Below are 20,244 nucleotides of genomic sequence, written 5' to 3' on the forward strand. Positions count from 1 at the left end.
TAGGCCGGGGTGGGGTGGGGGCGGAGAGGTTAGGAAGAAGATTGCAGGTTGGGAGGGCGGTGCTGAGTTGAGGGAACCAACTGAGACAAGGTGGCGGGAGGGGAAATGAGGAAACTGGAGAAGTCTGAGTTCATCCCTTGTGGTTGGAGGGTTCCCAGGCGGAAGATGAGGCGTTCTTCCTCCAACCGTCGTGTTGTTATGTTTTGCCGGTGGAGGAGTCCAAGGACTTGCATGTCCTCGGTGGAGTGGGAGGGAGAGTTAAAGTGTTGAGCCACGGGGTGGTTGGGTTGGTTGGTCCGGGCGTCCCTGAGGTGTTCTCTGAAGCGTTCCGCAAGTAAGCGGCCCGTCTCCCCAATGTAGAGGAGGCCACATCGGGTGCAGCAGATGCAATAGATGATGTGTGTGGAGGTACAGGTGAACTTGTGGCGGATATGGAAGGATCCCTTGGGGCCTTGGAGGGAAGTGAGGGAGGAGGTGTGGGCGCAAGTTTTACATTTCCTGCGGTTGCAGGGGAAGGTGCCGGGAGTGGAGGTTGGGTTGGTGGGGGGTGTGGACCTGACGCGGGAGTCACGAAGGGAGTGGTCTTCGCGGAACGCTGATAGGGGAGGGGAGTGAAATATATCCCTGGCGGTGGGGTCCGTTTGGAGGTGGCGGAAATGACGGCGGATGATACGTTGTATACGGAGGTTGGTGGGGTGGTAGGTGAGAACCAGTGGGGTTCTGTCTTGGTGGCGGTTGGAGGAGCGGGGCTCAAGGGCGGAGGAGCGGGAAGTGGAGGAGATGCGGTGGAGGGCATCGTCGATCACGTTTGGGGGGAATCTGTGGTCCTTGGAGAAGGAGGCCATCTGGGCTGTGCGGTGTTGGAACTGGTCCTCCTGGGAGCAGATGTGGCGGAGATGAAGGAATTGGGAATATGGAATGGAGTTTTTACAGGGGGCAGGGTGAGAGGAGGTGTAGTCCAGATAGCTGTGGGAGTCAGTCGGTTTATAGTGGATGTCTGTGTTGAGTCGGTCGCCTGAGATAGAAATGGAAAGGTCTAGGAAGGGGAGGGAGGAGTCTGAGACAGTCCAGGTGAATTTGAGGTCAGGATGGAAGGTGTTAGTAAAGTTGATGAACTGTTCAACCTCCTCGTGGGAGCACGAGGCAGCGCCGATACAGTCATCGATGTAGCGGAGGAAAAGGTGGGGGTGGTGCCAGTGTAGTTGCGGAAGATGGACTGTTCCACATATCCTACGAAGAGACAGGCATAGCTGGGGCCCATGCGGGTGCCCATGGCAACTCCTTTAGTTTGGAGAAAGTGGGAGGACTGAAAAGAGAAGTTATTCAGGGTGAGGACCAGTTCAATCAGTCGAAGGAGGGTGTCAGTGGAAGGGTACTGGTTGGTGCGGCGGGAAAGGAAGAAGCGGAGGGTTTTGAGTCCTTCGTGATGGGGGTTGGAGGTGTACAGGGACTGGATGTCCATCGTGAAAATAAGGCATTGGGGACCGGGGAAGCGAAAATCCTGGAGCAGGTGGAGGGCGTGGGTGGTGTCCCGAACGTAGGTGGGGAGTTCTTGGACTAAAGGGGACAGAACCGTGTCAAGGTATGCGGTGATGAGTTCGGTGGGGCAGGAGCAGGCTGAGACAATGGGTCGGCCGGGGCATTCAGGTTCCCTCAACTCAGCACCGCCCTCCTAACCTGCAATCTTCTTCCTAACCTCTCCGCCCCCACCCCACCCCGGCCTATCACCCTCACCTTGACCTCCTTCCACCTATCACATCTCCATCTCCCCTCCCCCAAGTCCCTCCTCCCTACCTTTTATCTTAGCCTGCCTGGCACCCTCTCCTCATTCCTGATGAAGGGCTTATGCCCGAAACGTCGAATTTCCTATTCCTTGGAAGCTGCCTCACCTGCTGTGCTTTAACCAGCAACACATTTTCAACTCAAAATTCACCTTGCAGTGTAATGGCCATGGCAGTGTGTCATGAAACAGTTAAACAAGGTTGATTTTAAAAAAATACTTAACCTCCAAGTGGAAAGTTTATATGTGGCTCCCTTCCTGAAATAACCTTGAATGTGACATTGCAGTTGAGGTAACTCAGTTTAAATTTATGAAAAATAACATGCAACCAGCGTTATAACAACGTGTTTCATTCAGATAGCAACATTTTGAGATTGTTGTAATAGTACTGAATGCAATACCACTTCAATTAACGACTGGGAGTATTTTAAGCACCTTCGCAAGATGGCAGTGGAGCAGGGACTGAGCCAAGGGTTCTGTGCGTGGCTGCCTTTCTCTATCTTATCTTCATTTTACTTTTGCTCCTTTTTTTTATTCTTTGTTTTCTTTCTGCAAATTTTTAAGCCTGGAGTGACAGATAAGGGAGGAGGCATTTGGCAGTAACGTCTTGACTAGCCAGACAAGACTCCATCCCAGCCCGGGGTTTCCCCGTGAGTGAGGAGCAGGCCCTGGGCTGACTCCATTAGCCTAGCCTCGCAGGCTAGGCTGAGGCTCCAGGTCTGCAGCTAGGCCCAAATGTCTGACGGAGGAAAAATGGAAGTCTCAGCCCAGCGTGGTGGCTCCTGATGCGTGGTCTTGTTCCGATGTAGGGGTTTTGCCCTGGTGTGGAAGTCTCGTCCCCATGTGGAAGACTGATTCATCTTTCAAGTAATCCAGTAGCCTGGCAGGCGGTCTCCTTCAGGAGTGGCAATCTCAGCCTAATACAGCGGTCGTCTTTGGCGGAGACTTCCAGCCCAGTGTTCTCGTAACCCAGCACAGTGGTCTGGTGCCGGCATGGCATTCTCATCAAGGAATGGTAGTCTCATCCCAGCTGCATCTTCAGGGCATTCCATCCTTCTTAAGCCATCTTTCCCCAAGCCAGGAGCTGTGAGCTGAGCTGTGGTGTATTTTGTCTTAATTTTAATTCATTATTATTATTGTGTGACTTCTATTGTTGATGTAGGCACTGTGGGGCAACTTATGAAACTTCACTGTACTTTTCATGTAGAAGTACACGTGACAAGAAATTTCTATTCTAAATACTTTCAAATATTGAAAGCATTTTTCTTGTATTTCATGAACATCTGAAAATGTGTTGCTGGTCAAAGCACAGCAGGCCAGGCAGCATCTCAGGAATAGGGAATTCGACGTTTCGAGCATAAGCCCTTCATCAGGAATGAGAGAGAGTAGCCAAGCAGGCTAAGATAAAAGGTAGGGAGGAGGGACTTGGGGGAGGGGCGATGGAGGTGGGATAGGTGGAAGGAGGTCAAGGTGAGGGTGATAGGCCGGAGTGGGGTGGGGGCGGAGAGGTCAGGAAGGAGATTGCAGGTTAGGAGGGCGGTGCTGAGTTGAGGGAACCGACTGAGACAAGGTGGGGGGAAAGGAAATGAGGAAACTGGAGAAATCTGAATTCATCCCTTGTGGTTGGAGGGTTCCCAGGCGGAGGATGAGGTGCTCCTCAACACGACGGCTGGAGGAGGAGTGCCTCATCTTCCGCCTGGGAACCCTCCAACCACAAGGGATGAATTCAGATTTCTCCAGTTTCCTCATTTCCTTTCCCCCCACCTTGTCTCAGTCGGTTCCCTCAACTCAGCACCGCCCTCCTAACCTGCAATCTCCTTCCTGACCTCTCCGCCCCCACCCCACTCCGGCCTATCACCCTCACCTTGACCTCCTTCCACCTATCCCACCTCCATCGCCCCTCCCCCAAGTCCCTCCTCCCTACCTTTTATCTTAGCCTGCTTGGCTACTCTCTCTCATTCCTGATGAAGGGCTTATGCTCGAAACGTCGAATTCCCTATTCCTGAGATGCTGCCTAACCTGCTGTGCTTTAACCAGCAACACATTTTCAGCTGTGATCTCCAGCATCTGCAGACCTCATTTTTTACTTTTTCATGAACATCTGGCCAATTAATGTACATGTCCTTTGGGCTAGCTATTTTGAGTACCTTGTTGATTTGCTTCTTTTCTATCTCATTTAGTGCATTTTCATGTAACCACGAAAAGTCACTCTTAGTTCTTTTTTTGCCATTTTTTTTGGTAAACAGACAGGAGTATGTTAGCAGTGCTGGATTTTGTGAAGCTGAGAACTGTTTTTGATACCTCGCCTGTTATTATGACCCTTTCCTCATGTGAATCAAGCAGACTTCACTCACCTCTGATGACTTCTTAGTTGGATTCTCCCAGGACCACATTTGCTTTCTCTGTGTGAGATACAACTGTTTTTATGCACAAATTATGAAATTGGCATGTGCTTTGGGAGATACCATAATTACAGCAGATTATGTCTGAGTACAGAATGAGGCCATTCAATTCCATGTGTCTGTGCTGGCTTTATACAATATCAACTCAGCCAGTCCCTCGCCCATGCCTTTTCTCTGTAAATCTGCAAAATTTATTCTTTTAAGTTAGTTACCCAACTATCTTTTAAATTATCTGTTGGCCAGGCACCATCACACACTCAGGCACAATCCAGATCCTAACTGCTTGCTGAGTTTTTAAAGAAAGTTTTTCCTCATCTTCCATTCCTTTCTTTTTACCATTCATATTAAATCACTTGTCCTGTGGTTGTTGACTCTTCTGACCACTGAGAACAATTTCTCCTCTCTTTACCTGTCCAGCCCTGTCATGGTTTTGAAATATCCTCTTTCAATCTTCACTTCCTGAGAAAAAAAGCAAAGTTCTGTCAATTAGTCCTTGTAAGTGGAATCTCTGAGCCCTAAAGCCATTCTTGTAAAATGAAGTTTACATTTTACAGACATCTCAATTAGCTTTATTGTCACATGTACTCAGATGAGTATAGTGAAAAGTTTATAAGCTGCCACTTAGGTCACCATCTTAAATCTGCACCTAGGTACAGATTCTTCAGTACAAGTTCTAGGGAAACCATGACAAAATAAAGAAATAAAATGTCCAGCATTACAGATGGCAGGAAAAACTTAGAAAGTAGAGAAATAAAAAGTTCAGAACAACTGTCCTTCTAACCCAGTTCATGCTGGCACCTACCCTTGACTCCAGACCATGCAGACTTCAGCTCAAGGTTCTCGAAGCTGGGACACTGCTCTAGAATCATCTTGAGATCAGAAGTCCACGCTGAGGCCACGTTGATCCAAAAGTCTGCCTTGGGCTGCTGGAAGACCACCATACCTGACTGAGAGACCAGGCAGGGAAGCTGATCGGCTTATCCACATGCCCTATAGATTTTTGGACAATCTATTTTTGAACAGCTGGTCCTTTTGCTTCCTGGGTCTGTAATTTAGGGAAATGTTGCGCAATGACAAAAGGTAACACTAAATTTTAAAAATTTTCTCATGGGGTGTAGGTATCGCTGGCAAGGCTGGCATATATTGTCCCTCCCTAATTTCCCTTGAATTCAGCGGCTTGCTAGAACATTTTGGAGCACAGTTAAGAGTAGACAACATTATGGACTTGCATGCCATAAAAACCTATCTGACTCACAAATTATGGAAGATACTGATGTCTTTATCTAGTCTGGCCAACATAAAACTCCAGATAACTAAGATTGGCTTTCAATTTCAGATTTAATTGAACTTAATTTCCATCAGCTACAATGGTGCAGTTTGAACCCTGGTTCCTCGAGCATTGGTTGACCCTCTATTATTTAGACCAGCAATATTGCTACACTTAAAATGGTGAGTTTGGAGTCATATGTAGGTTGTATTGTTGCCATAGTCTTTACCAGACCATAGGGGCTGCTCTCTCTCATTAGAGAGTAGTGACTTGTGGTGATTTAATCTAAGGGCCATCAGACCTCAGGTGAGGGAAGAAGTTGAAAAGGAGAGTCCTTCATGGTAACTTCAAATTGGTGATGGAATTGAGCCCAACTGTTGTCATCACACTACTTTGTAAACCAACCATCCAGCTAACTGAGCTAAACCTATACATGTAGGTTAATGTTTTGGGGAATGGGTTGAAATCCCATCACTGACCGGCGATGAAATATGAAACTCTTAATGAATCTGGAATTTAAAATTAGTCTAATGCTGAGCATCCTGTTGATGCTGTAAAAACCCATTTGGGTTCAACAGTACATTTTTAATGAAGTAAAATCTTTTGCCCTTATCTGATGTGGTTTACATGTGACTTCAGATCCACAGCAAATATTGGTGAGTTTAACTGCTCTCTGAAATGGCATAACAAACTACTCAGTTGTATCAAAATGCTACACTTAATTTGTTAGGTGGAGGTGAGGGAGAATGCATGGGAGGGATGTTTTATGTTTCGATCTTTTAAATGCAGTGCTAGAGTCTGAGCACCCAGACAGGCTTTTGGCCTAGCCTGCTTTAGGAACTGGCAGACTCTTTGGCCCTTTCAGACTCTTCTAGCTGGACCCCCAGTTGGTACTATCACCGAAGTAACTTTCAAGACTGATTCATCACACTCATTCTGTCACTCGAGGGTATGTGAAAGCTAAATTTTGTTTGAATGATTGTAGTCACATGTACCTAAGCAGAGTGAAAAGCTATACTTTGCAAGGAATACAGGCAGATCATAGTAAACAGGGACATACAGAGTGAGGCATACAAGGTTACAACAGCACAGGAGATGGATAAAGTAACATCAACATTAGCAAGATAGATGTTGTGAAACTTTGAAAGTGTTCAAAAAAGATTTACAAAGATGTTGCCAGGGTTGGATGGTTTGAGCTATAGGGAGAGGCTGAACAGGCTGGGGCTCTTTTCCCTGGAGCATCGGAGGCTGAGGGGTGACCTTATAGAGGTTTACAAAGTTATGAGGGACATGGATAGGGTAAATAGGCAAAGTCTTTTCCCTGGGGTCGGGGAGTCCAGAACTAAAGGGCATAGGTTTAGGGAGAGAGGGGAAAGATATAAAAGAGACCTAAGGGGCAACATTTTCACGCAGAGGGTGGTACGTGTATGGAATGAGCTGCCAGAGGAAGTGGTGGAGGCTGGTCCAATTGCAACATTTAAGAGGCATTTGGATAGGTATATGAATAGGAAGGGTTTGGAGGGATATGGGCCAGGTGCTGGCAGGTGGGACTAGATTGGGTTGAGATATCTGGTCGGCATGGGCGGGTTGGACCGAAGGGTCTGTTTCTATGCTGTACATCTCGATAACACTAAGTTCAGAATCATGTGAAATTAGGGAGTCCATTCAGCAGTGTAATAACAGTAAGAAGAAGCTGTTCATGAACCTGTTAGTGTGTATGTTCAAGCTTTTAATGGAAGAGGTTGGAAAATAGCATTACCGAGGTAGGAGAGTACTTTGATATTGGTAGCCTTTCCGCAGCAACAAGAACTGTAAATGGAATCCATGGTTGGGAGATTGGCTTCCATGATGATCTGGGTTGTGCATACAACTTTCTGCAGTTTCTTATGGTCCTGGGCAGAGCGGTTGCCATGCCAAGCAGTTCTGCATTTGGATAAAATGTTCTCTCTGGTGCATTTGTAAAGGTTGGGTTGAGGGTCCTTGTGGATATGTCAAATTTCCTAAGCCTCCTGAGGAAGAAGAGCATTGTTGTGCCTTCTTGACCATCACATCTATGTGGGAAGTTCAGGACAGATTATCGGTTATCATCACTCCGAGGGACTTGACACATTCCACACTTTCAACCTCAGTTTTGTTAATGTAGATGGGGGCATGACTTCTTCATTTCTTCCTGAAGTCAATGATTAGTTCTTTTGTTTTGCCAGCATTGAGAGAAAGGTTGTTATCATTGCACCAAGACACCAAGCCCTCTCTTTCCTTCCTGTATTCTGACTCATCATTGTTTTGATATCCTTCCTACTACGGCAGTGTCATCAGCAAACTTGTAGATGGAGGTTGTTCAGAATTTGGCTGCACAGTCATGGGTGTACAGGGAGTACAAGAGGCTGAGAAATGTCTTTGGCTGATCGTAATATCTTCTAGTAGTTTAATCTGGAGAGTAAGTAAGGCCATGATAACTCTGTGTGAATCATTCAGCAAGTTGCTGTATAAGTAGAAATTGCATTTTAATTTTTTTGAGGAATGTATGGGGTATACGATTTAGTCTTTAGCAGAATAAAGTGTCATTATCTGAGTTAGCATTTGTTACTGATCCCGAGTTGCCCTTAAGAGGACTGCAGTGAGCCACTTTCTTGAACCACAAGAGCCAATGTGATGCAGTCACATCCACAGTGGAGTTGGAGGTGAGGAAGACACCCTTCCTCATCAACTCAAAATAAATGTTCTGCCTCTTATTTTCAGGCTGTGAAGCCATTTACAAATTTCCCAGCCAGGGATGATGTCCTCCCAGCACTTACCGTCAAACCTTCTCTGGCTTTTTATCTTTTCGTGAGATCACATCTGGGATGTGCATAGTCACTTGGTAGCACAGAATGCAAATATTGCTGGTAAAAGACACAATTTGACAAAGATTTTAATTTTGTACTCCTCAGGACAATTCTGAAGAATGCCAATTTAAGGGAAAAGTGCTTATTCGTTGGCAAATAGACTGGTAGAAGTATTTCCATGGGCATTGCACCAGTTAATGATGATTAGACAATAGGTGCAGGAATAGGCCATTCTGCCCTTCGAACCTGCACCACCATTCAATATGATCATGGTTGATCATCCTTAATCAGTATCCTGTTCCTGCCTTATCTCCATTACCCTTGATTCCACCAGCCTTGAGAGCTCTATCCAACTCTTTCTTAAATGAATCCAGAGACTGGGCCTCCACTGCCCTCTGGGACAGTTAACTACCTGATATTCATGTGAATTGCATTGATGTAGTAAGATAAAAAGCTTCAACAAGATGCCTCTGTCAGTAATACTCAGGATCAGGTCTAATATTTATAAATGACCCTCCGCTCCAGTCAACCTCACCTCATTGGTCTGTTCTTTTATCCTAGAATTGATCCAATAAACCCAATTTCATGACTGTGCTCAAAGTGAAACCTCTACCCTATCGTTCGGATGGGAATATGTATGTAAGGATCCCCCAATTTCCTGATAGGCACACCCTGTGAGTGACTGTCCTCACATGGAACATCTGGGTTCTTGTCCACTTGGTGATGCAAATCTTTGGACACCCACTGACTGTAACTGCGATCCCCGTTCAAAGTATCTATTTCAGTAATCACAGATTTACTGGGGAATAAACTCCAAAGGACCTCTATGCACATCGATAATTGATCTTTCAGCTGAAATCAATGACTCTGAATGTTGTTGGCTATGTATGGAGCAGTATAAATTCTATTTATTCAGTAATTCAAACAAGTCCTTGACTCCATATCAAAATCAAACACATTCTCTTCTCAGAGCAACTGCTGCTGGCAGATACTCTGCCGTGAGATCAGCTGTCATGGAATGTTCGTCTTGTCTGTCCTCTCACACCCGCTGTAGCTTATCGGGTCTGCAAATGTTCCATGATATCCATCATCTGACAATGCCTAAGTCAGCCCACTCTTTACTGCTCTCCACTTTGTTTTTTTTCAACAGCTCTTCTGTGCAGCTATTTTAACTGTATTGAATTTGCAAACAGCCTATAGTTTCTGCTTTGATTTGGCTTGCTGTTATCAAAAAAATGTACTGCAAGCTGCCTCAACAGCATTTTTCTAAAGATTGCATTGAAGGTTCTCCTGATGTTGCGTACTTTGTGGTGGGAGTGCTTGTGATTGATCCCATCCCTGTTTTGAGTAATTAATGACTTCCTCTTGACTAGAATAGCATTTTAAAATGAAATCTCAAACCAACCTTCATCACAGCACAATTTTGTGTGCCATGTAATTTAAAATGCTGCCAACTTTAAGACTGGTAATGACAGGGAAGTTTGCAAGTATCTGAAGATTTGTTAATGTGAAAAAGGGTGTACATGTATGAGGGGAAGGTTCTTTTAACTGATAGCTGGAATTGGGGGTGGGTAAGTCCTTTGAGGAAACGTTGGACAAGTTGGGTCTACGATCGCTGCAGTTTAGATGAGTTAAAGATTATTTTATTGACACATCTGAGATCCTGAGGGGACTTGACAAGATGGATTCTGCAAGGATGTTTCCCCTTTCAATTCCCCTTCCCAATTGCACCAGTGTAGTTCTCCAAGGTGCTACCCAGTCTGATCCAATAAGTCTGTTTCACCTATTAATAGCTCAACCAGTCTAATAGACAACTGTCAGATTTAATTGTCCTTCAGCTGTCAAGCTTTTTTTTTCAATCTTCACAGGGATGTGAGAATTGCTGGCTAGGTTAGTATTTATTCCGTCTCTCAAATTGTCCTGGAGAAGGTGATAGTGAGCTGCCTTCTTCAATCTCTGCTGTCCATTCGGCATAGATGCCCCCACAGTGCTATTAGTGAGGGAAGTTACAATATCTTTAACCAGAGACAGTGTCACAACAGCAATGTAGTTCAAAGTCAGAATGGATTGGATTGAATTGGAGGAGAACTTGTAGGTGGAAGTACTGCCATGTATAGCTTCATGGAGAAAAATACCAAAACCCTCCCAGAAATAATTGACAGCCAATCAAGCAAAAAAAATTCAAGGTAGTAATATTAGGTTTTAAAATAGCAAGAAAGAAATTAATGGGACTTAAGGTGGTCAGGTGTTCTGGACTTGGTGATCAGTCATGGAGTGTTAAAACGGAAAGCATTAAGTACATAGTTGGTAACCTTTCAAAATTCTGCTAACAGCAGTTTTATAGGTGGCGAATGTAACCCCACTATTCAGGGATGGAGGGAGAGTCGAAGAGTGTGGCCTTCATCAGGGCTTATGCTCGAAACGTTGATTCTCCTGCTCCTCGGATGCTGCCTGATCTGCTGTGCTTTTCCAGCACACATTCTTGGACTCTGATCTCCAGCATCTGCAGTCTCCACTTTCTCCAAGAATGGAGGGAGAGGAAGCACCATGAAGTACAGACCTGTTATTAGTTATTAGATACAGAGGAATTTTTGAATCTATAATAAACGAGAACACTTAGTGGTATGATCGGGCAGTTAAAATCCAAATATGCTATATCCACTGGTTTTCCTTTATCTATGCTACAGGTATTATCCTCAAAAAAAACTCTAAGTTTGTCAAGCCTGACTTTCCTTTCATAAATGGGGTGGCACAGTGATTCAGCGGTTAGCACTGCTGCCTCACAGCTCCAGGGACTCGGGTTTGATTCCAGCCTCGGGCGACTCTCTGTGTGGAGTTTGCACATTCTCCCCGTGTCTGTGTGGGTTTCCTCTGGGTGCTCCGGTTTCCTCCCACAATCCAAAAATGTATAGGTCAGGTGAAATGGCCGTGCTAAATTGCCCATAGTGTTAGGTGCATTAGTTAGGGGTAAATACAGGGTAGGGGAATGGGTCTTAGTGGGCTACCCTTCGGAGGGTTGAAGTGGACTTGTTGGGCCGAAGGGCCTGTTTCCATACTGTAGAGAATCTAATCTAATCAGATCCATGTTGATCCTGCTCAATCAGATTTTCTTAGCATCCAAAATCAAAAACAAAACAAAAATTGCTGGAGAAACTCAGCAGGTCTTGCTGCATCTGTGAAGAGAAAGCAAAGTCAATGTTTCGGGTCTTCCTTCACTTGACCCAAAACATTAACTCTGCTGTCCCTTCATAGATGCTGCAAGACCTGCTGACTTTCTCCAGCAATTTCTGTTAGCTCGCAGTTATCCCATCCTTTTGTAATGTATTCGAGCATTTTCACTGCTACTGATGTGAAAATAACATGTCTGTAATTTTTCTCTCCTTCTCCTCCTTGAATAGTAGGGTTACATATCCTTATTTCCAGAATTTATCAAACTTTGCATGTTAGCCATCAATGCACACACAATATTTATGGCATCTCCTTCAATACTCTGTGACATAGAGAACATTCCTGAGATAAGAATATTGGAATATTTTTCCCATTCTGTAGTTGATTCAGGAAATACATGGATTCTGGGATGAACAAGTAAAACCATTAGGGTCAGACTAGGGATGAGCAGAAATTGGTGAACAGCTGATGATTCGTTCATGTGGTTTGATTCATGTTCTTTTAAGCTGTTGAAAGTAACTGTGATTATTTCCAAGTGGAGCCTGGAGTAGAAATCTAAGAACCAAATCACAAGTTAGGGTAATTGGATTTTTTCTTAAAAAGAAAATTGTTCTCAGATTGTTGACAATCCAGTCTGGCGTTTTTTTTTACCCATCCATGGTTGGGAAATGATCAGTTTAAGGAACAAATCTTTCAGCCCCACAGGAGTTAACTGAAGGAATTGGCCTTACTCATTTCAGTAACTCACAGCTTTTGTTCAAATATTCCAAGTGAAGAGGTTCCTAATAAATAGCCATGAGAACTTCAAATAGAGTGCAAGAATCCTAAAGAAGGACCTGATTAGCCAATGAGCTGAACAGTCTCCGCCAGTGTCTTTTATTCAGGGCAGAACTTCCCAAATATGACTCCAGCAGCCAAAACCACTCCCCCACCTCAATCCACTTCAGAGCCCAGCGTTGGACAGAATTTCAAGAATCGCCATGGGAAAAAAATGGATAGCAGAGTTAAAGAGTCTGGAATTGAATGAAGTGAAGGATTCTCAATACATGACAAAATTGTCCTGATGATTATGTACCAAGAAAGAATTGAGTTTTGGCCAGAAATGTCTTTCACTTCCTCAGTATGACACTGCATCCATAAAACCGATGTTTTGACCGGCCTGCCTTGCATTTGGAATGGTTTCTGTACTCTATTACTTCCCTCTGTAATTAGTTACTGACTTGTAATTTTGCTTGCCTGCATTACAAGTAATTATAATTCCAAAAGGTACTTCATTGGCTGTAGATATCCTGAGCTTAATTGTAGTACAAGTCTCACTGTTAGGTTGTTTCTGGAAGGGCTAGAGTTGAACGCTCCGACTAGCACCAAAGAAAGAAGATTTCCCCCAGCCCTGAACAAGTAGGGTTTTTCAGAGTTTGCTGTTTTCTTCCTTTCAGAATGGCAATGAACCAGGAGCTTTCCAGCATCCTGAATGAGCTATGGAAAGCAGATGAAAACCGACTGGTGCCTGGAAAAGACTATCAGATTTCTGTACAGGTCAGTATCTTCATATTACCAGCTTTAGAAATATGCTTGAAAGGTTATCTGGTGCTGTATTAGGTTATATTAGGAGAATAGTATTGGACAGTGTTGGTTGTATAGGGAATTATTCTGGATTAGTGGTGCTGGAAGAGCACAGCAGTTCAGGCAGCATTCAAGGAGCAGCAAAATCGATGTTTCGGGCAAAAGCCCTTCATCAGGAATTCCTGATGTAGGGCTTTTGCCTGAAACGTTGATTTCGCTGTTCCTTGGATGCTGCCTGAACTGCTGTGCTCTTCCAGCATACTAATCCAGAATCTGGTTTCCAGCATCTGCAGTCATTGTTTTTACCTCTGTATAGGGAATTATACAGAGCGTTTTGTTTAATACAATAAATGCTATCCTACATGTTCATTCATAAGAAGTGACCATTTTTTGGAAGCCACCATTTATTGCCCGTCCATAATTGCTTTGAAGAAGATGGTAGTGAGCAGCCTTCTTGAACCACTGTAGTCCATGTGGTGTCGGTAGATCCAGAGTTCCAGGATTTTGACCAGCGAAGGAAGATGACATAGTGCCAAATTAGGGTGTCTACAGACTTGGAGGTGAAGTTGAAGGTATAGTTTAGATGCAGGTATCCCTGGCTTTTAAAAAGTTTGCTTTGTGCCACTTGACTTTTACGAAAGACCTACATTAGTACCTGTTATTGCCAACTGAAAGAAGTCCGAAGACAATTTTGGCTTTTATGAAGAAACTAATTGCAGTTTCATTTTACGCCATTACAGCTGATGCCAGGTTTCATAGGAATGTTCTACTTTCAGGTAGCAGGGGAAACAAGTAATCCTTTTTTTAACTAGAATTTTTCTTTTACACTGTCCCATGTATTGATATTTCATTTGCATGGTTTATTTTAAAGACTTATTTCTTCAAATGACATGAGTATTTTTGGGTTAACGTCGTGTCATGTGCCTCGTGCGCTGTTGCATTTTGCTTCATCATGTGTCTGAGTCGTCCGATGTCAGGACCTGATTGTAAAGGAGGAAAAGAAGCAGGTGGGCAAGGAGATGGACAGATAGATCAAAGGGAGTAGGTTTGTACTACTCAAGAGTTTGTAATCACTTTAAACATGAGGCAGTGACAGAGTGAGACAAACAGAGCTGAGTTTCAGGAGTGCTGTGGGTAAGATGCTTAACCCATCAAGACTGATGTGTTACTCAATTTCAGTTTGAATATAGCAGAAATACTGCACAGTGATCTATTTTGGTTTTTAACTCAGCCAGGAATGTACCCTTAGGTTGACTTTTCTGAAGTAAGAAAGTGTCTGATGGCTCAGTATTGATTTCTATAGGAACTTATGATACACTCATTGCTGTTTCACTTAACGTTGTGACTTTTTAAAAATACAGTTACAACTTTAAGTGAGGATTGTCTGTATTGAGTAATCATTATGTTGTTGTTGTTAGTGGTAATTGGAGTCTCTGTTTCCCTGCAGGGTAAAGCAGGGTATGTCCCTGCAGGAAGTAACAATGCAAAGGACAATGCCCGTAGGCCACTGTTCTCCTATGTAAATGAAGAACGTTTGCACTCAATTAAAACCTTTGCTGGTACGTTCTGAAGTCTGTTACACCATATTTAGTCACTGACCCTGCTGACTACAGGAATTCAAGTCTATTCAGTATGATCATTGAATCTTATTCTGTAGATCTGGTGTGTTCTGTTCATTGTATTCTTTCTGCTTTACGCCTAGTTCTGATTTGGGATTGTACGTAGGGCTGTTAGCTGCCCATCAACAGCATTTAACCTCTTATTGACCTTCTGTCATTAAGGGACAGACCATTTGCTCCACTTTAGCAGAATAATGCATAGTGTAATATATAGTGTAATATGCGTGTTTTTAACATTTTTTATCACTCAACTTACTTTAAGCAGTCCCAGAGAAATGCGACAGTATATAAATTGTGAAGACCATTTAATTTTTTTTTGTAATTCACCGTGGTTGCATAATTTAATATTTAATCATTCATTTAAATAGCCTTCATTTCCCTCTTGGACAACTATGAAATGTCCACTGGAATTGCTGAGGTGGTAACCCCAGAAGAAAGGGCTGAAAACAATCGCTTTCTGGATGCAGTTCTTGAAACAAAAGTCATGCAGGTGGGTGATATCAGCCAATGGACTTGAGAAAGCATCGGATTTCTAAAAGCCATAAGCATTACTGTAGTAGAAGCTGTCAATTGTATTTGCAAAGACTCCAGTGACTTGAATGGCGTTAATCGTGCATTCAGCACACCTCGCACTTTGGCTCAGATTTGGATTTTCTTGTCAGTGAAATAAAAGATCTTTTCAGGAACATGCACTGCCAGAGGCAGAATATCTGCAACCTCTTACCCAGGTAGAAATTTGTTACCATTGACAAAAGACACACTTAGTCAAAAATTTTCATTTTGCATTTCATCAGGACATTCGCCGTGTGAGTAGAGCAACAATTATGTACCACAATAAAACAAAACAACTGCCAATGCTGGGGATCTGAAACAAAATCAGAAATTGCTGGAGAAACTCAGCTGATCTGGTAGCATCTGTGGGAAGAAAGTAGACTTGATGTTTTGAATCTGGTGACTCTTCATAGGTGATGACCACCAGTTATCTGCCAAGTTTAGTTTAAATTTAAACTAAATCATATAACCAATGCATTCTCCCTGGGATCGCTTGTACCAATCGCAGTACAATTGCTAACCAATTAACTGGCTGTTTCAGCAAATGTTGTTCCTCTCTACTCTAGTATTCTCGTGACTGTCCTAATGAATGCACAATGGAATGATTTGAAAAGAAAGTCTTGTTTTTCAGCAATAGTCAAGTTCAATACTATCAATGACTGTTTGTTTGCTTTTCATGAATTTGACTTTGCAGCATCAAAGAGTCAACTTCAGCTGAAGAATAATATGTTGCATTGGTACGATAGCACCATGGTTCTCATCTTGCAGAGTCGCTGATCCCTAAATTTTGTCGGAAGATTGATTCCATGTGGAAAAATGTTTCAGGGGGCTACATAGGGGCATAAATGAAAATGGATTTTATGTTTGAAGGAATCCTCAAAATCTTGATTTAGAATGTTAGGTTTTAAAAAGCACCTTGAAAGAGGTCAAAGGGTGTGACAACTTGGGTAGGACTGAAGACACAGCCACTACAGGTGGGGTGAAGAGCTGGGAAAATGCAAAGTAAAGACACAAGTCCGAGCAATTGAGGTTAGATGCGAAAAAATCCAAGATTTGGTTGGAATTTGGGGCAATGTGTTCATCATTCAAAGGAGCATAGTCATCCTGAAATATGTACAAGGACAGTGTACACCTGAGGACAGTGACATTCTTTTGCTTATTAATCTAATTATTGGGCCAAAGACTGATAAAGGCCTTTTTGCTTTATTTAGCTGTTTTGAAAGTTGCCTGGATATTCTAAATTGCCTACATATTATTCCAAATTTCCTACATATAACGCAGTGTTTCCGGGGAGAAAGTCGAAACACAACTTTTGGGGGTTAGGGTTATGGTAGATAAAAGAAAAGAAAAAGCATGGACCAAATCTAATTCTAGAAAATTTGATAACAAGATGCAGATTTAACACAACAAGAGATGACATGAGAGATAACAAATGTATACACTGGGTTGTAATTATCAGAGGGAACCACCTGAAAGGACAGTGGAAGAGAATCAGATGGGAAACTTTCCAAGCAAGTTAGATAAATACTTGAAAGGAAAATAATTACAAAACTACAGGGAAAAATCAGGACCGTGGATCTAATTGATGAGATGTACTTTGAGGTGCAGAATAGCATCCTGCTGTATTGTATGATTTTATGAGATTGTAGCTTTACAGTGCATGTGGCATAATTACAGTTTCATTACTGGACAGAAGGAGGCATTTCAGCCCATCAATTTCATGCTTAGCCCATCATGTAACTCTCGGTGCAGAAAGAGAAATTGCTGGAGAAACTGTTGATGTTCCTGATGTTTTTATTTGAGATCTCCAACATGTAACTCTCGAGCACCTGTGCTATTTCCCCAGTGTAAATTTTGGCCTGATTAGTATTTTTATGGCCAAGATCTTCAATATTACGCCAAGGGAGGCTTATGAACAATCATTTCCTTCGGTTTCGGTTCATTTTACTTAATCCATCTGGTCTTTCATTTTAGTATTAGATTTTTCTGAGGGGCGTGCGTGGTGAAATCAGTTGATGCTGAAATGTGAATTTCCAGAAGGTTCTGTTGTGTCAAGAAAAAGCAAAACAAGCTTTATTATGTTTAAAACAATCTTGAGCAGTCACATGAAGGCAGTATAAACCATTCTTGTCCAGAAGATTAGGGACAACTTAGAATGTTAGTAGAAAATATAGATATACTGAGTTCTGGGTCCTAGCAGTCCCCCTTGTCAATAGTCCATTATAGTAACCCTTTTGGAGCTGCCAATAATCTGTCAAAGGATTGATATATTCTGCATCACTGCATGATAAAAACCATAAGCCTCAGACATTTGGGATCTTAATATCTAATTCTACTATGAGTTTTGAAAGGGACTAATCATTTTCCACTCTGCATGAAAAAGTTGCCTTTAGGTTCCTTTTAAATCTTTCCCTTTTCATCTTAATCCTACGCCCTCTAGTTTTGGACTGTCTCACCCTGCGAAAAGACCTTGTCTATTTGCCTTATCCATGGCCCCTCATGATGTTGTAAACCTCTATAACGTCAACCTTCAGTCTCTGATGTTCCAGAGAAAATAGCCCCAGTCTGTTCAGCCTCTCCCATAGCTCAAATGCTCCCACCCTGGCAACATCCTTGTAAATCTTTCCTCAACATCCTCCCTATAGCAGGGAGACCAGAATTGCACAAAGTATATTCCTTTTGAAGTAAGTTTATTGTTATGTAAGAATTGCAGCAGCCAGTTTGCATGCAACAAACTCCCATAAACAGCAATGTGATATTGATTAGATCATCTGTTTTAGTTATATTGATTTGAGAGAGAAATATTCACCAGGGCACTGGGGATAGCTCCTCTCTGAAAATAGGCCGAGGGTCTATTCGTGTAACTTTGATGCATTTACCATCTCATCCATAATACAGCATCTCTGACAGTGTAATACTACCTCAATATTGCAATGGGAGTATCAACCTGAATGATTAAATCTTTGGATTGGTAAAGAACCTTCTGACTCATTATATAAAGGGTCTACCAAGCAAACCAGGGCTGAAAATTGTTATGAGAACTTTGCAACCAAGGGATATCAATGGGCCCATGTTACATACTACTTGAGGAACAATGAAGCTTACAAGTGAGTGACCTCTAGCTGTAAGAGACTTCAATCTCTTCCCATCAGGTGAAAAAGATGAAAATTCCAGACTTTAGTCACGAACGGAATCACTGCTTGTCTAAGGAGTAATTCCGGGATGTAAACTTCAGAACTTTTGCCAATTCCTGCTTTCACAAGCTATGCACAATGTGTTCTCATTGTGGACTACATCCAACTTAATTTTCTGAAGCAAAATCTGCCAAGTCTCTCCATGTTGCCAAAACTAATCATATGAACGCCAGAATGTTTATTTAGCACTACAACTTGGGTTTCTCTTTGGTCACATTCTTTGGTTTCACAAGTCTAGTGTCCTAGCATTTTCAAGGGTGCTATCTGTGTTGTGTGTTTGTGTTTCAGTACTTAGCAACTGCACTCACCTTCCTGACCAAACAATTATCAGAGTTTCTGTTTTTAATTCTTTGACCGTTCTTGCTGTGATCACTTCCCTAACCTGACACTGTGTGGAAGTACAATTTGAATAATGTTAAAGTTAGTTTATTTTGGAGCTTTTTTTGCTGGTTAAACACAACAACCCAAGCTTGTCCATTTTCTCGTAACCTGGACTTTGAAGTTCAATGACCTTTTAATGATTGACTGGCAGGGGGAGCAGTGAATGTTACTCTGACCCACATGGCAGGAAGCTAATGTGAGCGGATGCCTGTTTCACATAAAGCATTATTCAAGACAAGAAATAGGATCAGGAATAGACCATTCAGCCCATTGAGCCTGTTGCATCATTCAATATGATATTGAATATGCTTCAACTCCACTAACCTACCCTTTCCTTATATCCCTCAATCTCCTCAGAGACTGAAAGTCTGTCTAACCCAGGCTTCAATGTATTCAGCAATAGAGACTCCAAAATCCCCCTCCAGAGTAAAATGCCTCCCAGAAACTATCATAAAGCTTCTTCAGAACCTTGTACCTTTCAATCAGATGACCTGTTGTTATTTTTAATCCCAGAGAACATAGAGTCAGTTTGTTCCACCCCTTATCATAGGACAACACCCTGATCCCAGTGACTAATTTGGTGAACCCTTTTGTGCGACGTCTTCAACACAATCTATCCTTTCCGAGGAGAGGAAACCAGAATCTAATACACTTACTCCAGATGTAGTGTCACCAAACTCCTGTACAATCAGAACAAATCTTATCTATTCCTGACGAAGGCCTCTGTGTTCTTGATTTAGCTTAAAGATAGCCCCTATACCTTCTCTTGTGTCTGAGTTGTAATGAAGTTAGAAGACCTTTAATAACAGTGAATTAAGCTGAGCAGTGATTGTGACATCCAATATGTTGACAATAATTCTGATAATTATCCTCTTTTCAGTTAACTCATCAATACCTTGCCAGTAAAAATCTCACATCAGCTGATCCTCAACAGTTCAAGCAACATCTTTATGACATCTGGTTTCAACTGTATTCCAGAGGAGGGAATCGAGGGTATGTTTTTTTTCCTTTGAGAGCAAAATATTGAAATAGGCAGCAAAATACATTTCTGAAGAAGGGTCACTAGATCCGAAATGTTAACTCTGATTTCCTTCCACAGATGCTGCCAGACCTGCTGAGTTTCTCCAGCAATTTTTGTTTTTGTTGGAAGACTTACAGAGATCTACAAGGGTTTTATTGTAAAGCTATAGTTTAGCATAACCATCAATTTCCACCTCTCCTGCTGAACTCTTTCCCTGTCCAGAAGCCAGCTCACCCCAGATTGGCGAGGGTGTCCACTTCCATCAGAATATCCTGCAACTTGTGTGCTTCACTTTGCAGCATTTTCCAGTGGCGGAGGTGGGTACTGCAGATGCTGGAGATTAGAGTCAAGATTAGAGTAGTGCTGGAAAAGCACAGCAGGTCAGGCAGCGTCCGAGGAGCAGGAAAATCAGTGTTTTGGGCATTCCTGATTAAGGACTTTTGTCCGAAATGTTGATTTTCCTGCTCCTCGG

At 42.8% G+C, this 20,244-nt stretch overlaps 1 protein-coding gene across 2 annotated transcripts in view; it reads left to right on the forward strand.

Moving 5' to 3' along the window:
• endouc (endonuclease, polyU-specific C) overlaps positions 1-20,244 on the forward strand; it is a 37,653-nt gene that overhangs the window by 9,948 nt on the left and 7,461 nt on the right. Inside the window, exons 1-5 of one of the 2 annotated variants that reach the window (XM_060839700.1) lie at positions 2,776-2,795; positions 12,879-12,978; positions 14,453-14,564; positions 14,993-15,114; positions 19,632-19,744. In XM_060839700.1, the coding sequence (XP_060695683.1) occupies positions 12,880-12,978; positions 14,453-14,564; positions 14,993-15,114; positions 19,632-19,744 (446 nt within the window). In that variant the 5' untranslated portion in view covers positions 2,776-2,795; position 12,879. Of the gene's footprint in view, positions 1-2,775; positions 2,796-12,878; positions 12,979-14,452; positions 14,565-14,992; positions 15,115-19,631; positions 19,745-20,244 lie in introns of those variants that run through there. The other variant, XM_060839699.1, reaches the window with a different exon arrangement.

The sequence above is a fragment of the Hemiscyllium ocellatum genome, chromosome 19 (genome assembly GCF_020745735.1).
Source record: "Hemiscyllium ocellatum isolate sHemOce1 chromosome 19, sHemOce1.pat.X.cur, whole genome shotgun sequence".
Lineage (NCBI taxonomy): Eukaryota > Metazoa > Chordata > Chondrichthyes > Orectolobiformes > Hemiscylliidae > Hemiscyllium > Hemiscyllium ocellatum.